At 40.7% G+C, this 21,705-nt stretch overlaps 2 protein-coding genes across 4 annotated transcripts in view; one reads left to right on the top strand and one right to left on the bottom strand.

Moving 5' to 3' along the window:
• LOC114657387 (astrotactin-2-like) overlaps positions 1–21,705 on the top strand; it is a 2,479,169-nt gene that overhangs the window by 1,119,851 nt on the left and 1,337,613 nt on the right. For all 3 annotated transcript variants that reach the window (XM_028809185.2, XM_051931934.1, XM_028809183.2), the window contains one exon: positions 9,120–9,266. In XM_028809185.2, coding sequence (XP_028665018.1) covers positions 9,120–9,266 — 147 coding nt within the window. The remainder of the gene's footprint in view (positions 1–9,119; positions 9,267–21,705) is intronic.
• Positions 2,579–2,956, bottom strand: LOC114657386 (cytochrome c oxidase subunit 6B1-like). The gene has a single exon (XM_051931949.1). The coding sequence runs from the start codon at positions 2,911–2,913 to the stop codon at positions 2,653–2,655; it is 261 nt and encodes an 86-aa protein (XP_051787909.1). The 5' UTR covers positions 2,914–2,956; the 3' UTR covers positions 2,579–2,652.

Here is a 21,705-nt window from a genome sequence, read left to right as displayed (position 1 = left end):
AACTATATGTCATTTCACCTATGTCCATATATTCAATCTCTTTTCACCGTTCCGTTATTCAACCGAGTAATAATTTCTGTTTGTTAGTGCTAATGTGATTTTTACTATCAATTTTTTGAGACTTTTGAATTTTCCTACTTCCATTATCCTTAACCCGCTCTGCATGTGTATCGCACCAACTTTTTTGAATCCTTTACAACGTTCTACTTTGTCATCTACTCTTTGTCTTTTATTTCCGGCCCCGGGCATGGTTAAATCTCTTGGCACAAAGTCTCATCTCACAGGACTTGAAATTATCTCTCTGGAAAAGTTACGTCTCATTCCAGGCTAAAAAGTCTTGTCTCGTCCCAGGACTTTTTTTATATTATAGAGAGACAACTTTAGTTACAATTATCTGAACTTACATTCAGGTATATTTAGAACTTGGGGTCAACTGCTGCCCAAATGTATTGGATGTGTGGTAAGAAATTTGATTTTGAAAATTCATGTGTTGTTGTTAAAGTGGATGGTCACCAAACTTGATTTATGGGATCATTATAAGAGTCACAGGTCGTGTGTCAACATTGGAAACTGTTTGTTCATCTGTTTTCTGTACCAAAAGATGTAGTTTTCAAAAAGATGAAGCCATCTCCAGCCTCCATAGAAATGTTTAAAAATCTTAAATAGCCTAAAAGAAGGAAACCTGTTCCTTCTAAGAGCTGCTGTAGTTCTTGTGTATCTATTGTTAACACTTTTTTCTATCATAAATTTACATAATTCAGTTAATTTTCTGTTGTTTACATTTAATCACATAGGAATGCATGTAATTGTCCGTGCCCAGCATGCAGTGTGTATGGATTATATGAAGAGTGACTAACCACACAGGATGTTGCCTCGCCTTCTTATTCTGTATCACGGTCTTTTTCTACACCCTGTTAGCAAAGCAGAAGTATGATAGACTTGTTATTTCTGTGTAAAAAATATAATATTGTATTAAACAGTTGCACTTGATACACATATTGAATTGAATGATAAAAATGATTTGATATTTAGAAAATGAGAAAATGGGGAAGATGACACATTATTAAGATAAGGCAAAAGATTTAAGGATGGTTGGGTGTATTTTATTCTGTCAGTGTTGAAAGTGTTATTTTTACGTTTAAATATTAATGATTACTACCTATGTGAAGCTTTGCAGTGTCAGTGGTTTTCATATTAAAATAGCATTTTTAAACAAAAAAGATCTCTGTCCAGACTAGAGGAAAAAAGTGGAAATAATCTTGAAGGGATGATAATGCCCCTTTGCCACTGCAGCACTGTAGTGACAGGAACATTAATTGCCCATTGTGCATGCAAGCAGCGTTCAAACACAATTTACATGAATGCAGGTAAGCTACTAATCAAGCACCATGGAGGAAGAAACTTCTGTGTTGGGACGTTTTTTTTCCTATGAAGAGTGCCCAATCAGGGAATGAGATGATGTAATACGCAAGATCCAATCAGGGAGGGCTTTCTAATAAGCATGAGCCAATCAGAGCTTGATTTGTTTCATCCTTTGAAACATTTTCACTTATTTACAACTTACTTAAGACAGGCACTCAGCAACACCAAGTTAAGCATCAAGAGGAACAAAGTCAGAGATGACGACAATACCACTTCATATTCATATCACTTAGTATTCATCATTTTGGTACCATGTTAAAATCTGGTGAGGAAGTTCCTCATGGATCCTTATGAAAAATACGACAATCTTCACTACTAGGAAGGCTGGCTTGTTTTGGAACTCCCTAGTTGAACCAAGTCTGAGAACCAAGCTGCCACATGTAACTGTATGCTCTGCTTTTGGATCTTACTTAACAGAAACATCAGTCAATGCTTAGTAGTGCTGAGTGATGTACATTTTATCAGTTACTGTTCAATTTATTGATGTGAAATCCATTGGGTGGAAGCTGTTGTATGTATTACTAGCCATTCTACCTGTCAAAGAAAAGTAACAGAATAACTTTTAAATATTTGCTATCTCTTAACCTACTTGCAGTTTCAGCTACTTTCCTCGATATCCGCATGTGTGTGAATGTTTCTTCACCGGCGCTCCCTCTCTCGAGTGCGTTCCCATACAGCCTATTTTTTTTAAGGCAGCTTTCTCGCGTCCTGTCTGATTTTATACTTGCTGTCTTTGAAGGCGATACTCTTGGTGTTCCTCACATGCCATTTCTGCTCCTTGTGTGTCTCACACTCACACACCCTCTTTCATCGCAACACCAAAGCCAAACTGACCAATCACACCAAAGCCAGATTGACCAATCAGATTGCTCAGAGGGACTGGACACACAGTGTTTATTGTTTTATTATACAGTAGATAGATATGTTTACTTTCTTCTTGAGGTCCAGTGTAAATAATAACTTATGTTTGTCTTATAGTAGGAAAACAAAGCTAACTATATAAATAAAATGTATGATTATTATTATTATTACTATTATTATAACTAAACTGAAATGATTTGGACTACCAAAGAATGTTAGCAATTCATAAAAGCTGAGCTCATACTTGAAAGGAAGGTTCACAGCAACTTTAAAAAATAAAACTGAAATTGGAGATTCATTTCTGAAACATCTGTGCATTTAACCCAAAACCCCCTGTGTTGACCATACATTAGTTAACAGCCACATATTTCATATTTTCCCAGGGAATGTTCCGGCCTCTCGCTGTTCATCCCACTTGGTAACCCAGGATATGGGACACATGGACTTATACACCCGGTAGTACCACTCACAGGGTGTGACTTTCTCTCCTTTGGCGGTCAAAGCCTTTAGGCATCGGTGATAATCGAGGTAGTTCTGCCAGCAATGTCTGTTCTGATTTGTATTGGGGAACCGTGCATCAAATGGAGCAGTGCGGTACTTGGCCAGCTTTTCCTGAATAATGTCTGCCATTCTTCCTGATTCCCAGGATATAAACTCGGCTTACTCAAAGTGACTAACAAGTCCAAAGTATTTACTGCATAAAATAAAAGTAGAATAAAATCAGATTGTTAAAACATAGTTCAGTCTCATTCTATTATCTAATTCTATTTCAATTCTGTACGTGGATTACTCAAAGAAAGAAAGAAAGAAAGAAAGAAAGAAAGAAAGAAAGAAAGAAAGAAAGAAAGAAAGAAAGAAAGAAAGAAAGAAAGAAAGAAAGAAAGAAAGAAAGAAAGATTACAACTAGTAGCAAAACAAGAACATAACTGACCTCTTTCCAGGAAGGCAGAAATGAGTGGTTTGAAATGCTTGGTCTTGCTCTTTGTAATAAAGGGCACTACCAAGTGAAGTTTTCCCACAGGTGTAAAAGAATAAAGCAAAAAAGCATATAAATATAATACCAGACACTACTGCTTTATACACCCCCCCGCCTCTCTCTCTTGTTATAATATGTGATTAACTCAGCCTGAGAAACTTCTACAGTTTCTTCTTTTCAAGAAATAACCTCCAATTCTACTTTGGTACAACCTTAAGATTCTTCTGGAGTCACAGCCAGAAGTGTTCCTAAAAAATCTGACACTCATTTATACAGTAAATAAATATACTACTGCGGTGGGTTGGCACCCTGCCCGGGATTGGTTCCTGCCTTGTGTCCTGTGTTGGCTGGGATTGGCCCCAGCAGACCCCCGTGACCCTGTGTTTGGATTCAGCGGGTTGGATAATGGATGGATGGATAAATATACTAATATATGCTAAATATACAGATATTAAAAAAATCATACCTTCCACAACTGTTAGTCTGTCTGAAGCCAAGGCCAAATGAACATGGATGCTCCACCGTGAGATTGCACCATGGCTGAACAACACACCATAGTGAGATTTATTTGGGCAGAGGCAGTGAAACCAGCTGAAATTGACCAAGTCTGTAATTGTTAAGTAAGAATTATACTTTTATTTTTCTTCACCACATAATTTTTTTTTATTTTGTAAGTTATGTTGATTAATAAACTCAGCCCTTCAAGTCTGACAAGTCACCAGTTGACGCTTGTAATGAAACAGTGTTGAGATCGTGTCCATAGATATAATTTACAGTGCAACATGAATTCAACAATGTCATCAACACCTAAAAACAAAAATTACAAAAAAGACAAAGGTTAAAAAAGTGGTTCAAAGTGGCCACAGGTCAAGATATGCCTGACCACTTTTGATTTACATTTTAAAATTCTTTTCATACTTCCATCCATCCATCCATCCATCCATTTTCCAACCCACTGAATCCGAACACAGGGTCACGGGGGTCTGCTGGAGCCAATCCCAGCCAACACAGGGCACAAGGCAGGGACCAATCCCGGGCAGGGTGCCAACCCACCGCAGGACACACAAAAACACACCCACACACCAAGCACACACTAGGGCCAATTTAGAATCGCCAATCCACCTATTCTAATTTTTGCTTTGTGCCCTCCACTGCCATAACCTATCGTCTGTGGGGGAAAATTGAAAGTTTTAGATTCGTCAAAAATTTTGATCTCCTGTTTTTGATGGATCTCGACGTTTTAGGGTCCCCTGATACCAAAACATCGATATTTCGATGATGGGTGTGTGTCTTTCTGTGTGTCACAGTTTCTTGAGGACGGTCTAGAGATAAAACAGCTGGACTGAAAAATAGCAAACTCGAAACTTAAGCCTGTTATGAGATGCTGATGATTAATGAGATGATTACACTGCACAACAAAGTTTTTGCTTCATGAACACTGTTGGGTGTTTCTTATAGATTTTACATCAAAATGTACCCATCACGTACCATTTCAGAGAAATCTTAAGTTTTGTCATAATTTTTCTTATATTTGTATCCAAACATTTTCGCTCCTATAAGTGATTTATCAACAATGATTTGTGCAGCCTGGGCATGTCCAGTCATGGAATCAGGGCAGGTTGGAAGCTGTTCTGTGGAAGCTGGCATCCTGGGCAGGTGTGAATGAGTTTGACGCTGTCTCAGTATGCTATAAAGGTGGCTTGCATACACTGATCCTGCTCATTTGGTTAATATAGATAGTCAGTGTGTATGTATAGTATCAGTATAGTAAAGTATAGTATCTGTAACAATAGAACAGTAAGTAAGCTTGATGCTATACACGTTTTGGTGTCGGGCGATATGTCTCGTCAATGTTGTAACAGCCGCGATACATTCTGCTATATCTGTGGCGAATATACACTTGCGCCTCAGAGACATTGGATGACTGCTCTTGTGAAGAAAGCTTATCATCTGTATTTCGGCAGCAAAATTGGTGATGAAGACAAGGAATGGGCGCCTCACATTTGCTATGCGACATGTGATGCCAGTCTGAGAGCCTGGCTCTGAGGCACTCAAAAGGTGATGCCGTTTGCTGTTCCGATGATATGGCGAGAACAGAAAGACCATGTGACGGACTGTTACTTCTGTTTGACTAATGTTTCTGGTTTCTCTGCCAAAAACAAGAAGTCATTTGAATATCCTAATCTGCCTTCAGCAATGAGACCCGTGCCACATGACGACAAACTTCCAATTCCGAAACCACCAGAGGATTGGACCTTAGACGAACCAGTGAAGAAACTGCAAAGCAGGGTACTGACTGTGACATTGACCCGGATTTTGAGCCGTGCTCATCAGGCGATCCACATCTGATAACACAGTCAGAATTGAATGATTTGGTCAGAGATGCTGGGTTCGAGACTGCAGGAATGGTGTTTGCTGTCACCATGTACGAAAATGTCTGTGTTTCGAGGCCGACATCATGATATAACCCAATTTTTTGCACAAGTCGACAGTCTCTGTTTCTGTTGAGACATTGAAGGATTGTTTTCGGCCTTGGGTTCTGATCACAACCCAGAAGAGTGGCGTCTCTTCATTGATTCGTCAGTGTTAAGCCTGAAAGCTGGTCTGCTACACAATGGCAACATTTATCCTTCAGTACCTGTTGGTTATGCAACACACATGAAAGAAACGTATGAGAATATGGAACTGTTGCTGAAGCACGTCCAGTATAGCAGGTATAACTGGAATATCTGTGGAGATTTTAAAGTCGTTGCTCTGTTACTAGGAGTGCAGCTCGGCTATACAAAGTACTGTTGTTTCATCTGTGAATGAGACAGCCGTGCCAAAGAGTCGCGCTATTCTCGTCAGAACTGGCCACTCCATAAAAAGTTAGTTCCAAGACAGAAAAATGTGACACATGAATCGCTTGTTGACCCGGCAAAGATATTTTTGCCTCCTCTTCATATAAAACTGGGACTCATGAAGAATTTCGTGAAAGCACTGAACAAGGAAGGTGAAGGTTTTCATTATTTAAGACTTTAAGCCAAGATCAAAGAGGGCATTTTTGTTGGCCCCCAGATCAGACATGTTATGAGTGACCAGCGGTTTGAAGATCTGTTAATTGGGCCGGAAACAAATTGCCTGGAAAGCCTTCAAAGACGTTGTTGACAATTTTCTGGGCAATTACAGAGCCCCAAACTACATTCAGCTGGTAGACAAACTTCTCAAAGCATACAAGACAATGAAGTGCAACATGTCACTCAAGATTCATTTCCTCCACTCACACTTGGACTTCTCGGTGCTGTCAGTGATGAACACGGTGAATTGTTTCACCAGGACATTGCTACGATGGAGAGACGATACCAGGGCAACTGGAATTCGTCAATGCTTGCTGACTACAGTTGGACACTACAACGTGATGCCCCAGACATTGAATACAAAAGAAAATCAGGAGCAAAACACTTTTAATTCTGTTGAATTTAATAGCTTATGCAAAACATAAACGTGACTAAATACGTTATTGTCAGTAAACATATAAATGTCTATTTCTCAGAGTTCCTACATGATGCAGTAAAACCAAAACTATAATTGTCCATACCCAGTAGGTACCTGTCACAATCAGCAAAAACTTTTCAAAAAAATTGTTGTGCAGTGTTATGAGATGTGCTGATTAGTTTTTGAGCGAAAGAGAAAGCGCAGTGGGTAGCGATTCTAAATTGTCCCTAATGTGTGCTGGGTGTGTGTGTGTGTGTTTGTGTGTGCATCCTGCAGTGGGCTGGCACCCTGCCCGGGTTTTGTTTCCTGCCTTGCGCCCTGTGTTGGCTAGGATTGGCTCCAGCAGACCCCCGTGACCCTGTAGTTAGGATATAGTGGGTTGGATAATGGATGGATGGAGAAAGATGCACTCTAGAGGAACTCTCAAATTCCATAATTCTGCAATTAATTATGAATTCTTCTCATCAATTGCTATCGTAATGACCTATTTTATGATCAGAAAGATCAGCATCAGAGAGGTAAATAATTGCTAAAATGTTTGGGTAACTTGGTTCCTAGGGTACAAAGCCTACTGACACTCACGTGTAAATATTTTATGTTCTGTAATTTTAATTCATGTAAGTGAGATTCTACTGTACACTACTATACATATACATACTGTACATATATAGAGTAGAACCTTGTTTACAGTATACAAAATGTGTATATAATAAAACCTTGCTTGCATGAATTAATGTTACATAATAAGAACATAAGAAATTTGACAAATGAAAGGATATCACTTAATCCGTCAAGCTTGTATGTGTAGCTAATAGCTTAGCTACCCCAATATGTCATCCAGATATTTCATCATGGTTGTCATTGTTTCTGTTTCAACTCCGTGTCTGGGTAGTTTGTTCGAGATTCTCACATTGCTTTCCATAAAGAAGTGCTTCCTGGCATCAGACCTAAATGCACTTCCCCTTAATTTCCACTGGTGTCCTTGAGTAAATGATTCACGTTTTAGTTAAAAGTATTTTGCTGGATATAATTTATCAATACCTTTGATGACTTTGATGATCTTTTTACTGGGAAATGTATGTAAACAAAATGTATTATTATTAATAGGTCCCCACACAATTTCCTCTGCTTGAAACTAAATAGGTTTTTATTCTTGGAGTCTGTCACAGTAGGACATGGCCTTAAGTCCCATGATGCACTTGGTTGCTCACCCCTGCACAGCTTCATGTGCTGCTATGTCTTTCTTGTACTGTGGTGACCAGAACTGCACACAGTACTTTACATGCAGTCAAATTAGTGCATTAAATAGTTTGAGCATAACGTCTCTCAATTTATGTTCAGCAGTCTTTATGATATGACCTAATGTTTCATTTGCCTTTTTAACTGCTCTGGCACATTGTTTAGATGATGAAAATGTTATGTTAACATAAACCCCTAAATCCTTTGCTTCCTATGAAACAGTGTCTCCCATCTTGTACTGTATTTAGAATTTACATTCCTTTTGGGGTGGCACAGTGGTAGCGCTGCTGCCTCACAGTTAGGAGACCTGGGTTCGCTTCCCGGGTCCTTCCTGCGTGGAGTATGTATGTTCTCCCCATGTCTGCATGGGTTTCCTCTGGGTGCTCCGGTTCCCTCCCACAGTCCAAAGATATGCAGATTAGGTGCATTGGCGATCCTAAATTATCCCTAGTGTGTGTGTGTGTGCGTGTGCCCTGCGGTGGGCTGGCGCCCTGCCCGCGATTTGTTCCTGCCTTGCACCCTGTGCTGGCTGGGACTAGCTCCAGCAGACACCAGTGATCCTGTGTTAGGATTTAACAGGTTGGAGAATGACTGACTGATATTCCTTCTGCCCATGTGCAGCACTTGTCATTGTGTTAAACTGTATTTTCCAAGTGTTCACCTGGCTCTAAAGCTTGTCCAGATCTTTTGGAATTGTTTTAGATGCCTCCACAGAGTCTGCTGTTCCTCAAATTGTATTATCATCCGCACACTTTACAAGTTTACTAACTATGCTGCAGTGTATATCATTAATATAAATCACACCCAGGACAGACACCTGAGGGTCTCTACCAATGACCTTAGCCCAGGAGGAGAAGTCACCTTCTTGGCACCCTCAACTCTGACAGGGCTTACTTACCACCCCTGCCATCCCTTGTCTTAATACAATGGCATTTAGAAAGGTTGCCAGTGTGGATTTCTTCCTTGATACCAGCACATAACCAAGGCCTGTACCATCCTAATAAAAAGCTTCTGACCTTGGAAGTCTCTTGCCAATTGGTCTAAACTTTACGTATCTTATTAATATACTTCAGTCTGAAACTGGAAACCAGTAACAATGTCTGTGTAAGTGTATATAACATGTTCTCTGTCTTTTCTTTTCGGCTAGGTTCTCCACGAAGCCCTGTGCATAAAAACACTCTGACATTAATCACCGTGACTACCTGCATCCTGGCAGTAGTGTTTGGCAGTCAACTGTCCTGTCCTCTCACTGTGAAGGTGACTCTTCATGTGCCTGAACACTTCATCGCAGACGGTAAGAGCAGGCTTTGGAGATTTTCTCTTAATAGATTTTTGCTGAAAGGTCACACATGCCATACAGAACAGTTTGTGTGGGTCATGCAAAATAATGATGTCAACTGATGCAAGAAAATGAACTCATTTTTTTAAATAATTCAGTACTAATCAAAGGCTGATTTTTGTGCTTCTAAAGGGGAATAAAAAATGTGATGATGAATAGGCAGTGGTAAGTTTCGTTTTAGTATTAATAATAATAATACTAGTGCTCAAGCCCTAAACAGAATTAATCAGGTTTGATAATGGATGAATAAATGGAACAATATGAATATGTGTAATAATAAGAAAAAATATTGCAACTTATATTCTGCATCAGTGATACACACAGCCACAAGAGTCAGATGTGCTTTTCAAATTCAGTTCAAATCTTGACATTATTTGAGACACACTAATAAAGAGGACTTCATTTCTTTTCTCTTTATAAGTAACTTGATTTTTCTTGTAGCAAATCATGAGATGAGTTTAGTTTTATCTACCAATATCAAATTTTGAAGACCTGTAATAATAATAATAATAATAATAATTATCCATGTATAAAAAGTGATAATGTCTGTCCATCTGTCACACAATTACTGGCGAACTCGTGGGGCTAATGGTTGAACTAACAAACTAATTGATCTTAGACTTAATTGAAACCTTATGACCCAATTTGTTCTGCAGATTCAAAATAATTTAGGTAGTGACAACCTGGTGGCCACTTTACTAGTGGGCAGAGGCAAAAAAGTTTATTGTATTGTTTTATCCACTTATTGATCCAGAGTCCAAGCTGTGCGTCGAGGTGAGCCGACTATATCTAGCTGGAACCTCTCAACCTCACGCACAAGCTCAGGCTCCTTCCCCTTCAGAGAGGTGACATTCCACGTCCCAAGAGCCAGCTTCTGTAGCCGAGGATCAGACCGCCAAGGTCCCCGCCTTCGGCCACCATCCAACTCACACTGCACCCGACCTCCTTGGCCCCCTCCCATAGGTGGTGAGCCCATGGAAAGGGGGACCCACGTTGCCTCTTCGGGCTGTGCCCAGCCGAGCCCCATGGGTGCAAGCCCGGCCACCAGGCGCTCGCCATCGAACCCCACCTCCAGGCCTGGCTCCAGAGTGAGGCCCCAGTGACCCGCGTCCGGGCAAGGGAAAACGTCATCCAAAGTTTTTATTAATCATAGGAGGTTGTTTTGAACCGCATTTTGTCTCATCCCTCACCTAGGACCACTTTGCCTTGGGTGGCTCTACCAGGGGCATAAAGCCCTGGACAACAGAGCTCCTAGGATCACTGGGACATGCAAACCCCTCCACCACGATAAGGTGGCGGTTCGAGGAGGAGAACAGTTGAACCTCGGATTCAGGAGGAACAGTATGGTTTTCGTCCTGGTCGCGGAACAGTGGACCAGCTCTACACCCTTAGCAGAGTCCTGGAGGGTGCATGGGAGTTCACCCAACCAGTCTACATGTGTTTTGTGGACTTGGAAAAGGCATTTCGACCGTGTCCCTTGAGGAATCCTGTGGGGGGGTGCTCCGGGAGTATGGGGTACCGGACCCCCTGATAAGGGCTGTTTGGTCCCTGTACAACCAGTGTCAGAGTCAGGCAGTAAGTCGAACCCGTTTCCAGTGAGAGTTGGACTCCGCCAGGACTGCCCTTTGTCACCAATTCTGTTCAACTTTTATGGACAGAATTTCTAGGCACAGCCAGGGCGTTGAGGGGGTCCGGTTTGGTGGACTCAGGATTGGGTCACTGCTTTTTGCAGATGATGTTGTCCTGTTTGCTTCATCAGGCCGTGATCTTCAGCTCTCTCTGGATTGGTTCGCAGCTGAGTGTGAAGCGGCTGGGATGGGAATCAGCACCTCCAAATCCGAGACCATGGTCCTCAGCCGGAAAAGGGTGGAGTGCCCTCTCATGGTTGGGAGCGAGATCCTGCCTCAAGTGGAGGAGTTCAAGTATCTCGGGGTCTTGTTCACGAGTGAGGGAAGAATGGAGCGTGAGATCGACAGGCGGATCGGTGCGGCGTCCGCAGTGATGAGGGCTCTGCATCGGTCTGTCGTGGTGAAAAAGGAGCTGAGCCGTAAGGCAAAGCTCTCAATTTACCAGTCGATCTATGTTCCTACCCTCACCAATGGTCATGAGCTGTGGGTAGTGACTGAAAGAACGAGATCGCGAATACAAGTGGCTGAAATGAGTTTCCTCTGCAAGGTGTCTGGGCTCTCCCTTAAAGATAGGGTGAGAAGCTCAGTCATCCGGGAGGGGCTCAGAGTAGAACTGCTGCTCCTCCACATCGAGAGGAGTCAGATGAGGTGGCTCGGGCATTTGATAAGGATACCTCCTGGACGCCTCCCTGGTGAGGTGTTCCGGGCACGTCCAACCGGGAGGAGGCCCCGGGGAAGACCCAGGACATGCTGGAGGGACTATGTCTCCCGGCTGGCCTGGGAACGCCTCGGGATTCTCCCGGAAGAGCTAGAAGAAGTGGCCGGGGAGAGGGAAGTCTGGGCATCTCTGCTCAAGCTGCTGCCCCCGCGACCCGACCTCGGATAAGCGGGAGACAATGGATGGATGGATGGATAATAATGTATGTGTATATAACAATAAATGGATTCACAATGATTCAGTGGTTATTACTACTGTCCTACAGATCAGCCCAGGGTCAAACTACAGACTGATCTCTGCCTGTGTGAACTTTACCCACTCTCCCTATGCTTCTTCAGATGCGTCATTAAACCTTTCAACCAGGTTACCTGCACCTAATATTTAGATTAAGATCATGATCAAGGTTCTAGCCCCAATAGTGTGCCAATAATCTCGAGACAGATGGACATCCTAAAGAAATGTGGGTTAGGTTGGCAGACCAGTCTAAATTGGACTAAATAGGATTGTGTGTGCTTGCATGAACTTATTCTGCAATGAACTTGCAATTCATAGAAAGTTACTGTAGCTCTAGTCCTCTGTCTGAAACAACACGGATAGTCCTGAAATGTGGAATAAGTGAGTTAAGTAAATGGTTGGGGGAATGATAATTAAAATAAGAATAAAATAATAACCCCAACAAACATGAACTGAACATGAACTGAATGAATGACTTAGAAAATGGATGAATAGCATTAACAGCAACAACAACAACAACAACAACAACAACAATAATAATAATAATAATAATAATAACAACACGTTTATTTACTTTTATCATGCTGAAAGAGCCTCAGGATGCTTCTAATAATAATATAATATAATAATAATGGTATTTAACAGGATAGAGCGAGCTGCCTGGGCTTTATTTTGCTATATTTTTTCCATGGCTAGTCATACATTTAGAGATGCCAAATGTCAATAAGAATTCAGCACTTCAGGGTAGCCATGTGATTAAAGAAAGCACTTTAATCAAATCATCCATCCATTTTGAGAACCCAACATTCAGCAAAAGCTCTTTTATTGAGCACCAAGATGCTTTGATGGGGAACGGTTAATTTTCCATAACTAATTTTAGAAATAGAATTAATTGCAATGTCCATCAAAATGTCATTTAAGTGAATTGTCTGACTTGCTCACTGACATCCAGTGATAACCACAGCTTTTTATTCATCCTTATCCATCAAGCATAAGGCATAAAACGACACAAAAAATCAAGTACATATTATTGTCCTCTGATTTTCTGCCTACTAGTTGGCTTTATATGTTAAAGGCACCACTATCAATATTTTAAAGCCTCACTAATTATTATGAGAGTCAAAAGCCCATATGATTTTCTGTTATACACTCTTGTTTTGTTTATGAAAGGTTTCTTCAGGAGCTCCAGTATTCTCACACATTTTAAGATGTGCACCAGTTTAACTAGTTGTATAAATTGTGGTTGTTTTCTTCTGGGCTTGGTGGGTGGGTTTCTGAATTCTCCATGGTATATCCTGCTATGTATCCATTAGGCAAGTGATCAGGTTCATTCAGAACCACATACCACTGTTCTGTCACTTGTCTTCGGAGACATGCAAGAAAAAATGTCATTGTCCTGTATACGCTGGGGACGAAAACTGGAATGACAGGCTTGCTGAAGAAAATCTGGGGCACCAACCAGGTTATCCCATTTAATAAACAGAAAGTCCAAACAAAAAGAAAACGCTCGTTAGGTGTTATTGCCCTTGTACTTGCAACAAGAATTATCAAGTTCGTCTCTAGCCATGTAATAGGGACAGTTTGCAAGGGAGCTCCGTCCAGCAGGTAACTCTTGCCAAAATGACGCTTCCTTCAGGGCAGCCAGTGTTCTTATGGTCAGGGAACTGGAAGGGGTGGAGTTAGGTGACCTCACTGGGTGGTTTCTCTGTGCTGCAGGGAGAAAAGGATAAGATAGTGGCAGTGATAGCGCCCCCTCTCATCCTAGCAGGTAATTACATACCTTGAAAGAGCCTCTGACACACATGCATGACAACGCACATTTGGCATTTTGGAATATAAATTCAATTCAATATAGTGTTGAAGCACAATATGCATAAGCGCATAATAATACAGTAGCAGCAAGTTATGCAATAATACAACATATAACAAACAAGAAGAAAATATGTGAAACTGTTTAATCATGGTTTTCTCCTGTTCTGCTAGTTTATCCACAAATGACACTCTTCTAGCCTCATGGTTCTTTACTTTTATGTTGATGTGAAATGCTCTATTACACCTCCCAGCCCGACTACCTGGTACTCGCCACAGCACCCTGCAATACTTACCCTTGGGAACCTCCAGCAATGAGTTGCACACTAGCAGCCATGGTATATGCATTTCAGAGCAGGTCATCCACCTGAAGCTAAGTATGTATCCCTAAAGGGCGTGAATCAGATGAGAAGTTGACCCTTAACCCTAATTGCTAGTGTCAGTAAACACACAGGCTCATCACAGTAAGCATAAATCACTTTTTTAGCTTTCTCTGTCCATCTTTATAGACCATTCACAGAGTTCTCCACACACCTTGGGCCTGAACCAGTCACTCCAGCTGCCCCTAGGTGTACCCTATCCTCTTAGTGTTTTGACCTTGAGAGTGCTTAAGCACACATTGTACAAAAATTACTCAAAGTACCAATTAAAGAGAAGAAAACTGTCAAACCCCAGCTAGGCAGAACAAGGGCAAATCTGGTATCTTTGTAAATAAAAATATTAAATTGTCACAGAAATGCTCTGTTACAAAATAAAGCTTCATGTAGCAGAAGGGGCAAATAGGAGTCGCCTGAAAAGGCAAAGGCAATCCAGATGTAAACAAGTCCTGAAACACAAATCAGAGAAGGATCAGAAAACAGCTAAAGGTCAAAAATCCAGTAAATCATGAAAGCACAGAATAAACACCAGAGAACTCACCACACCACAAACATATTCAATGAACTGCAAGGGACTGTGGGTTTTCCTTCGCATTTATAGGCTAAGAGCAGTCCCTTGCGCTGATGGGCAGGTGGCCCCGCCTCTTGGGGAGCCACCCACAAGACACATGGAACACAGTAGAAACTTAAACATAAAAAAAAATAATAAAACACTGATAAAATAGGCATTTGAACTCCCGCCGAGTGGGGAGAAGGGACCCTAGATGAACCATAACACTCCATGTAATGCCACCAAGAGTTTCTTGGCCAGCCTCTTTTCCTGTCTCACTGGAGGTTCCATGTAATGGTTTGTCTGGTGATGTTAGAAGGTGGTTTGTGAAGGGTGTGGACTATCCACCTCCATCCTCTTCTCCATCCACTGGAGATTCCAGTTCCTTCCTTCACTGGCCCTTGTCTTGTTCACTGCCACAGTTCTTAGTTGCTAATGGTATCAAGCCCAATGTATCTGAAGGATCCGAAAGTGTTTTCTTAGTGGTGGAAACAGTAGTCGTCCATGTCAAGGCTTTGCAAAGTAGATTTTGATTGTAATTGCTATAGACAGGTCCTTGGATATATGATGTCAGGACCTGCCCTCTCCATTTGTCAACAATGCTGTCAAGGTAAGTGATGCGGTCAACCTCCTCAAACACTTCACCTTCCAGCATAATGGTGGCTTCTATTAGCAGCAATGCTAATACAACTCTTCCCTCTTGCCTCTGTGGATATTGAGGACCGGTAATTGTTTATCTTAACCTGTAGTGTGAATTGTGGGACCTTCTATACACACTCATACACATGTACATTTCTAAACAATGTCTAATCAAATCAGTTCGCCACAGGTAGAATCCAATCAAGTTCTAGACCCATCTCAAGGAGAATTAAAGCAAACAGGAGCCACCTGACCACAGTTTGGAGTGGCACAACAAAGGGTCTGAATATTTAGATGAATGGGAGATTTCAATTTTTGATTTTGAATAAACTAAGGGGCTTCATTCCCCTCGCTTCGCTCACCAAACCCCATGCCTGCGCTATGTGCCAGCAACTTCACGTCTCTGCCGCTTGCGCATGTGGATTTCACTTTCACCAAACAACAGAACTTTTAATTCTCGTGGACAGGCCTCTTAATTGGGAAGAAACACTACAACATGAATTAGACGATCTACAAGTCTCCGACTTAAAGTTTAAAACCAAACAATATCTATATACTTCTTTCATATCACCTATGTCCATATATTCAATCTCTTTTCACTTTTACCTTTTCATCAATATCGCATTGAATTTTGATTCCGTGTTTGGAATTACATCGTGACAACACAACGTATAACTGCCTGTGAGTGAATATCATTTCTTTCTCTCTACACGAACTGTGTCTAACAATAGCATTCACACAAATGAGAAATGATTGAACCATGTGTGTGGTTGTAGATGTTTTAGAAATGGGCAGGAGTTTTCCAAATCTCTTTGCATAAAGTCTCGTGGGGCTTGAAATTTTCTTTCGCGGGATTTCATTTTCACCAAACAACAAATCTTTTAATTCTTGTGGATACGCCTCTTCATTGGGAAGAAACACTACTGTTCCGTGATGGCAACACAAATTAGATGATCTACAAGTCTCCGACTTAAAGTTTAAATCCGAATAATATATTCAATGTCGCTGTTCCATTATTTCATTGATTAATACCGTTTTAACACGTGTACCACGCGCCCTCATGTAAGACATGCACCCTAATTTTTACAAAGAAAATCGCGAAAACCATTTTGCCCCGTGTATGATGCGCGATGTGATTGTATAGGAAGTGTTTAGGGCACGTTTTCCGTGAAATGCCCTTCTGTTTTTGTTGCATGATGAAAGTTTTTCTTTCTTCCGTCGCGCGAGCGAGAGAGAGAGAGAGAGAGAGAGAGAGTGCATGTGAGCGAGCAAGAGAGAGAGCGCGAGCACAAGAGAGAAAGAGCACACGAGAGAGAGAGAGAGAGAGAGAGAGAGAGAGTGCGAGTGAGCGAGTGAGAGAGAGCGCGAGTGAGCGAGAGAGAGAGCATGAGCGGCGAGAGAGAGAGCCCAAGCAGAAGAAGTAAACATTACAGAAAAAAATTCCTCATGTATGACACACACCTGATTTTCTAATGCTAATTTTCGGGAAAAAATGTGCGCATGGTACACACGTAAATACTGTAATTTCCATTTGTTTGCGCTAATGCGATCTTTACTATCATTTTTTTTTGACTTTTGAATTTTTGTACTTCCATTATCTCTAACCTGTTCTGCATGTGTATCGCTCCAATGTTTTTGAATTCTTTATGACGTTCTACTTATCTACTTGGCATCTACTCTTTGTCTTTTATTTTTGGCCCCGGCCGTGGTTAAATCTCTTGGCACAAAATCTCATCTCGTGGGACATGAAAGTGTCTCTCTGAGAAAGTCATGTCTTGTTTCTCTTCCCAAGATTTTTTTATTATAATAGAGAGATTTGCAGTCTCTCTGAAAACATGTTTTGTCATTATGGATTATTGAGTGCAGATTGATGAGCAAGAATGGCAAATTTAGCCATTTAAAATTAAATTTACAACACATTGAAGTGTGTAGAAAGTGACGTGGAATGAAAACTTTCTGAATCCACTGTATATCTAATCAATCATTTAGTTAGTATCTTAATACATAATTTGCCAGCCTCCTCACTCACTCACTCACTCACTCACTCACTCACTCACTCACTCACTCACTCACTCACTCACTCACTCACTCACTCACTCACTCACTCACTCACTCACTCACATCCGTCCGAAGCCGAATGCGCAGTCGCCTTCTGCACAGCTGCCCAAAAAAACCTTACTAGACCGACATCGCGGCAGGCGGCGGATTTACGGCCGCGAAAATTCAAAGAGAAAGGCGACTTCGACCGACATCCAACCCCAACATCGCGGTAGGCAGCGGATTTACGGCCGCAAAAATTCAAAGAGAAAGGCGGCTTCGATTAAAGCTCTAGACGCCTGAAAGGCGATTTCGACTACAGCTCGAGGCCTAATTAGGCATTCTGATTCAATTACGCATTCATTCAATACACCTATATCAGGTTTGTGGTGCTTATTCTTATTACTATTCCATATTGTACTGGAACATTCATCATTCGATATTATACTCTATCTATACTATAGGCCTGGAAAATTCATCAACTAACAGTACAAGCCTGTACAGTAATGAGTAAAGCGGACTACAATCATTACAAAACAACTTCTTCGTTACTTATCATTTGTTCTTCATACACTGCTGACACAAACTCATGCCCGTTTCATCTTACGTTGTCAAAACGGGCTCTTTGTCTAGTTTCTACATATTTACACTCAAAATTAGCTTTTTTTAGAAAGTCTTAGCACAGGTTTCAATCATTTTTTATCATGAGTATTTACATGGCCCATTCTGTCTTTTGTTTTATGTGACGATTTATAGAGACTTACAGTAAATGATTACTTATTAAGGCACGGTAGCTATTGCTCCTGAAATGGGCTCACAGCCATTCAGCACTAATAAGTGACTACCCAGAGACATAAGAATCAATTAAGATCAATACCTAAGTAGATATCATAAAAAGTTAGATTGTCTCCTGCTCAGAGTTGATAAAATGAAAGATTTTGGAGCAACACTTAACTTGTATAACCTAACCCAACATGGTAGGACAGAGATAAAAGGTGATGTCTCACAGCTTTTAGGACTGAAGGACCAGGCTTTGACCGTCCCATCACTTTAGGCATGTGCAGTTGGTTTATGGCCATATGTTAAATTAATTAATTAGCCTTGGACAGCTGGGATTGGCTGTGGTCCTGTGATCCTAAATTGGAGAACACAGTTTTGAGAATGTAATATCATCATTTAAATCAGCCAATTAACTTAACTCACATGTTTTTAGGATAAGGAATTGTATTCAACAGGGAGTGCACATTCCAGGGGATATGTGCTCTGTACGAATTGCAACCCACTTATAGCAATAAATTCCTTCCACCTCAGTCCATACTTACAGCAGAAAGAGAAATAAAACCGAGAAGGAACGGTATTTTTAACTAGCACTCTTACTCTGGTTATGCACCGAGGATGACATCCATTTAGTTACATTAGGAGTACATGAAAACACTCTATGAAGCCATTTAACTCTTTTAATTTGTTGTCCACTTCAAGGCTATTTTTTTTCACAAGTTGGTATGATTTTGGGTCCTCAAAGGCCACCAGTGTTTATTTCTGTTGTTTGGTCTGCTTCCAGCATTGTTATAGTCGTGGCCTCTGAGGACAGAATGAAAGGACGGCTATGAGTCCAAATCCTTACTCGATCTGTAGATACCAAACCTTTGAAGTATTCTCTGTTTTTCTTTGTGCTCTTTTCTCACATGTACTTTCGGTTTTGACCCTCTTGTTCTTCGGCCACAATTATTGTTAGTTTAGTCGGTTTCGTTTCGCTTTCTATTTTCTTAAGTTTTATCTGCCAGTTTGCTGACAGGACAATTTTTGACTTGTGAATAGTAGGAACTGTGGTCTCCCATTTTATTTTTTTTTTCATTTGTTTTTTTGTTTTGTAGGATCTTTGTAGATTCAAAGTATATTTAACCATGTAGCAGTGGAGGTTGTGAAGTGTTCCCATACCTATGCCCATTGTGCCTCCTGCAGATCTTATTTACTTTTATGGCTTGTTAATATTTCTATCCTGCCTTGTCAGGACATTCTTGTATTGTTGTATTTTTTCTTCCCATGGAAAGTAAATCCACATTATTACACGTTCCAGCCTGACTACCTGGTACTCGCCACAGCACCTTGCAATACTTACCCTTGGAAACCTCCAGTAATGAGTTGCACACTAGCAGCCATAGCATATGCACTTCAGAGCAGGTCATCCACCTGAAGCTAAGCATGTTTGGGACCGGCCAGTACTTGGTTGGGAAACCATCTAGGAAAAGCTTGGGTTGCGGCTGGGAGAGGTGATGGTAAAGCCAGCAGGGGGCACCAACCCTGTAGTCTGAATGTGGATCTCAATGCCCTAGGGCAGTGATGGGGACACCATGCTGTAAAAATGGCGGCATCCTTCGGATGAGATGTAAAACCAAGTAAAACTGAGGTCCTCACTCTCTGTGGTCACAAAAGGTCCCTCGACATCCTTTGTAAAGAGCAGGGTGTATCCCAATGACAAGGCTAAATTGCCCACTACTCCCTAGTCATTCTGACCCCCTAATCATCTCCTGTCTCCTATTGTCTGTCTCTCTCACCACTTCTCCACCAACAGCTAATGTGCTAAAATCCACAAGATTTGTAGCCTGAAGTGGGTGTGTAATTCTCAGTCCTTCACGTTTTTCTCATTATTTTCCCAATAAAGGTCAAATTTAAATAGAACAGATATTTTTTATAATGTTGTAATTGGAACATAGCTCAGCCTTACATACAGGTGACAAAGGTGACTGCCAAATGTTCAACTTGAAGGCACCGTCAGTTGTCCTCTTGCTAGCATCAATAGCAGTGAGAAGTTCTAAGTTTTTTTAATTTTTAATTTTATTTTTTTTAATATATTTTATTAATTTTTATTGTAATCATTCCATACAAATAGATCAATTTATAACCAAACAAATTAAAGACAAATCAAACCCCACCCCTAAGAAGGAGAGCTTAGCTAAAGGAGAATTGCTTTAAAAAAATTTTTTTAATTTTTTAATGACATCCCTCATTGTCCATAGTGCACAGTCAGTATTATTAGTCCATAATGTGTACTCCTCTGCTTGCATAAACAGCACACCTTGGATGACGTTACCTGATGCACTGACCATCTCTCTCTGGCTGTTATTTGTTCTTTCGTGGGTCACCCTTTTTTTTAACCTGGAGTTAATCCGGAGTGGTGGCTCTGAGGCTAAGGATCTGCACTAGTATCCCGAAGGTTGCTGGTTCAAATCCCCGTCACTGCCAAAAGAGATCCTACTCTGCTGGGCCCTTGAGCAAATTAACCTGTAATTGCTCCAGGGGCGCTGTACAATGGCTGACCCTGTGCTCTGACCCCAAGGGGTATGTGAAAACTAACAAATTCCTAATACAAGAAATTGTATAAGGCGAAATAAAGAACAAAAAAAGTTCATCAAAGTTATAGGAAAGGTCACATTTGTAAATAAGAATCGTTGGATGTGTACATTTGCAAGCACAAAATTCAAAGATGCGTTCAAATACAACAAATTAAAATAATTATGATGTACAGTATATACAGTATGTGTAACTTTTTCTACTGCCTGTATTTTATCTTGTTACCTTAGGTTATAGATATAAAAGGGAGAATAAACATATGACAGTTATTAGCTTGGATTTGGGATAATCTAAAAGGGAAATAGGGTCACTCTCGGACTGTACCACAATGAAACACCTGCTATAGATTGTTGGTGCTCACCTTGCATCCAATGCTCCTAGAAAAGGCACCAGCACTCTGTGACCAAGAACTGGATAAGCAGCATAGAAAATAAGTTGCTGAATGGCAGACACTATGTCACTGGCATGAAATCGAGAGCTGCCAATAATACACTGTGCTGCATTCTTGTATTGTCAAAATGCTGAGCCTACTCCATCAAAAGCAATCCATGTCGATATTTATCCTCAAAAACAGTTTCTCTGCAAAATTGTCAGAGCCAGCATAACTGAGTATTATAGGAATTCATGCAGAATATGGTCTAAATGACTTTAATGCTTTTTTAACTTTATTATAAGAAAAACAGGCAGGCAGATTTGTTGACTTGTTCTTTTTAAAACTGCCACAAAATGCTAAAATAATGGAACACCCAGCCAAAATCAAACTTTATGTTAGAAGCTTCGATAATTACAAAAAAAAAAAAAAGAACTAGAGGAAAGATACTAGAGTTATTGCAAAACCATTATTGTATTACCGGGATCAGTCAGTATGTAATTCATAAGAAGAGATGATAAATGCTCGGATTCATGAACAGGAAACAAAGAACCCCGTATATGCTGCAGATTTTAAAAGTTATAATAAAAATTTAATTTTATGACAGTTCCTTTTTATTAGTCTTTAAATATAATTTTACCACCTGCTGTTTTTGTTCCCATAAAATTGAATAATATGGAG

This window comes from Erpetoichthys calabaricus, chromosome 9, assembly GCF_900747795.2.
Source record: "Erpetoichthys calabaricus chromosome 9, fErpCal1.3, whole genome shotgun sequence".
NCBI classification, from domain to species: domain Eukaryota; kingdom Metazoa; phylum Chordata; class Cladistia; order Polypteriformes; family Polypteridae; genus Erpetoichthys; species Erpetoichthys calabaricus.
Note: the sequence above shows the minus strand (reverse complement) of the source record. Positions and strands in the feature narration are given on the sequence as shown.

Excerpts from the sequence above, each read along its gene's own strand:
- LOC114657386 (XM_051931949.1), bottom strand. The coding sequence starts at position 2,913 with ATGGCAGACATTATTCAGGAAAAGCTGGCCAAGTACCGCACTGCTCCA.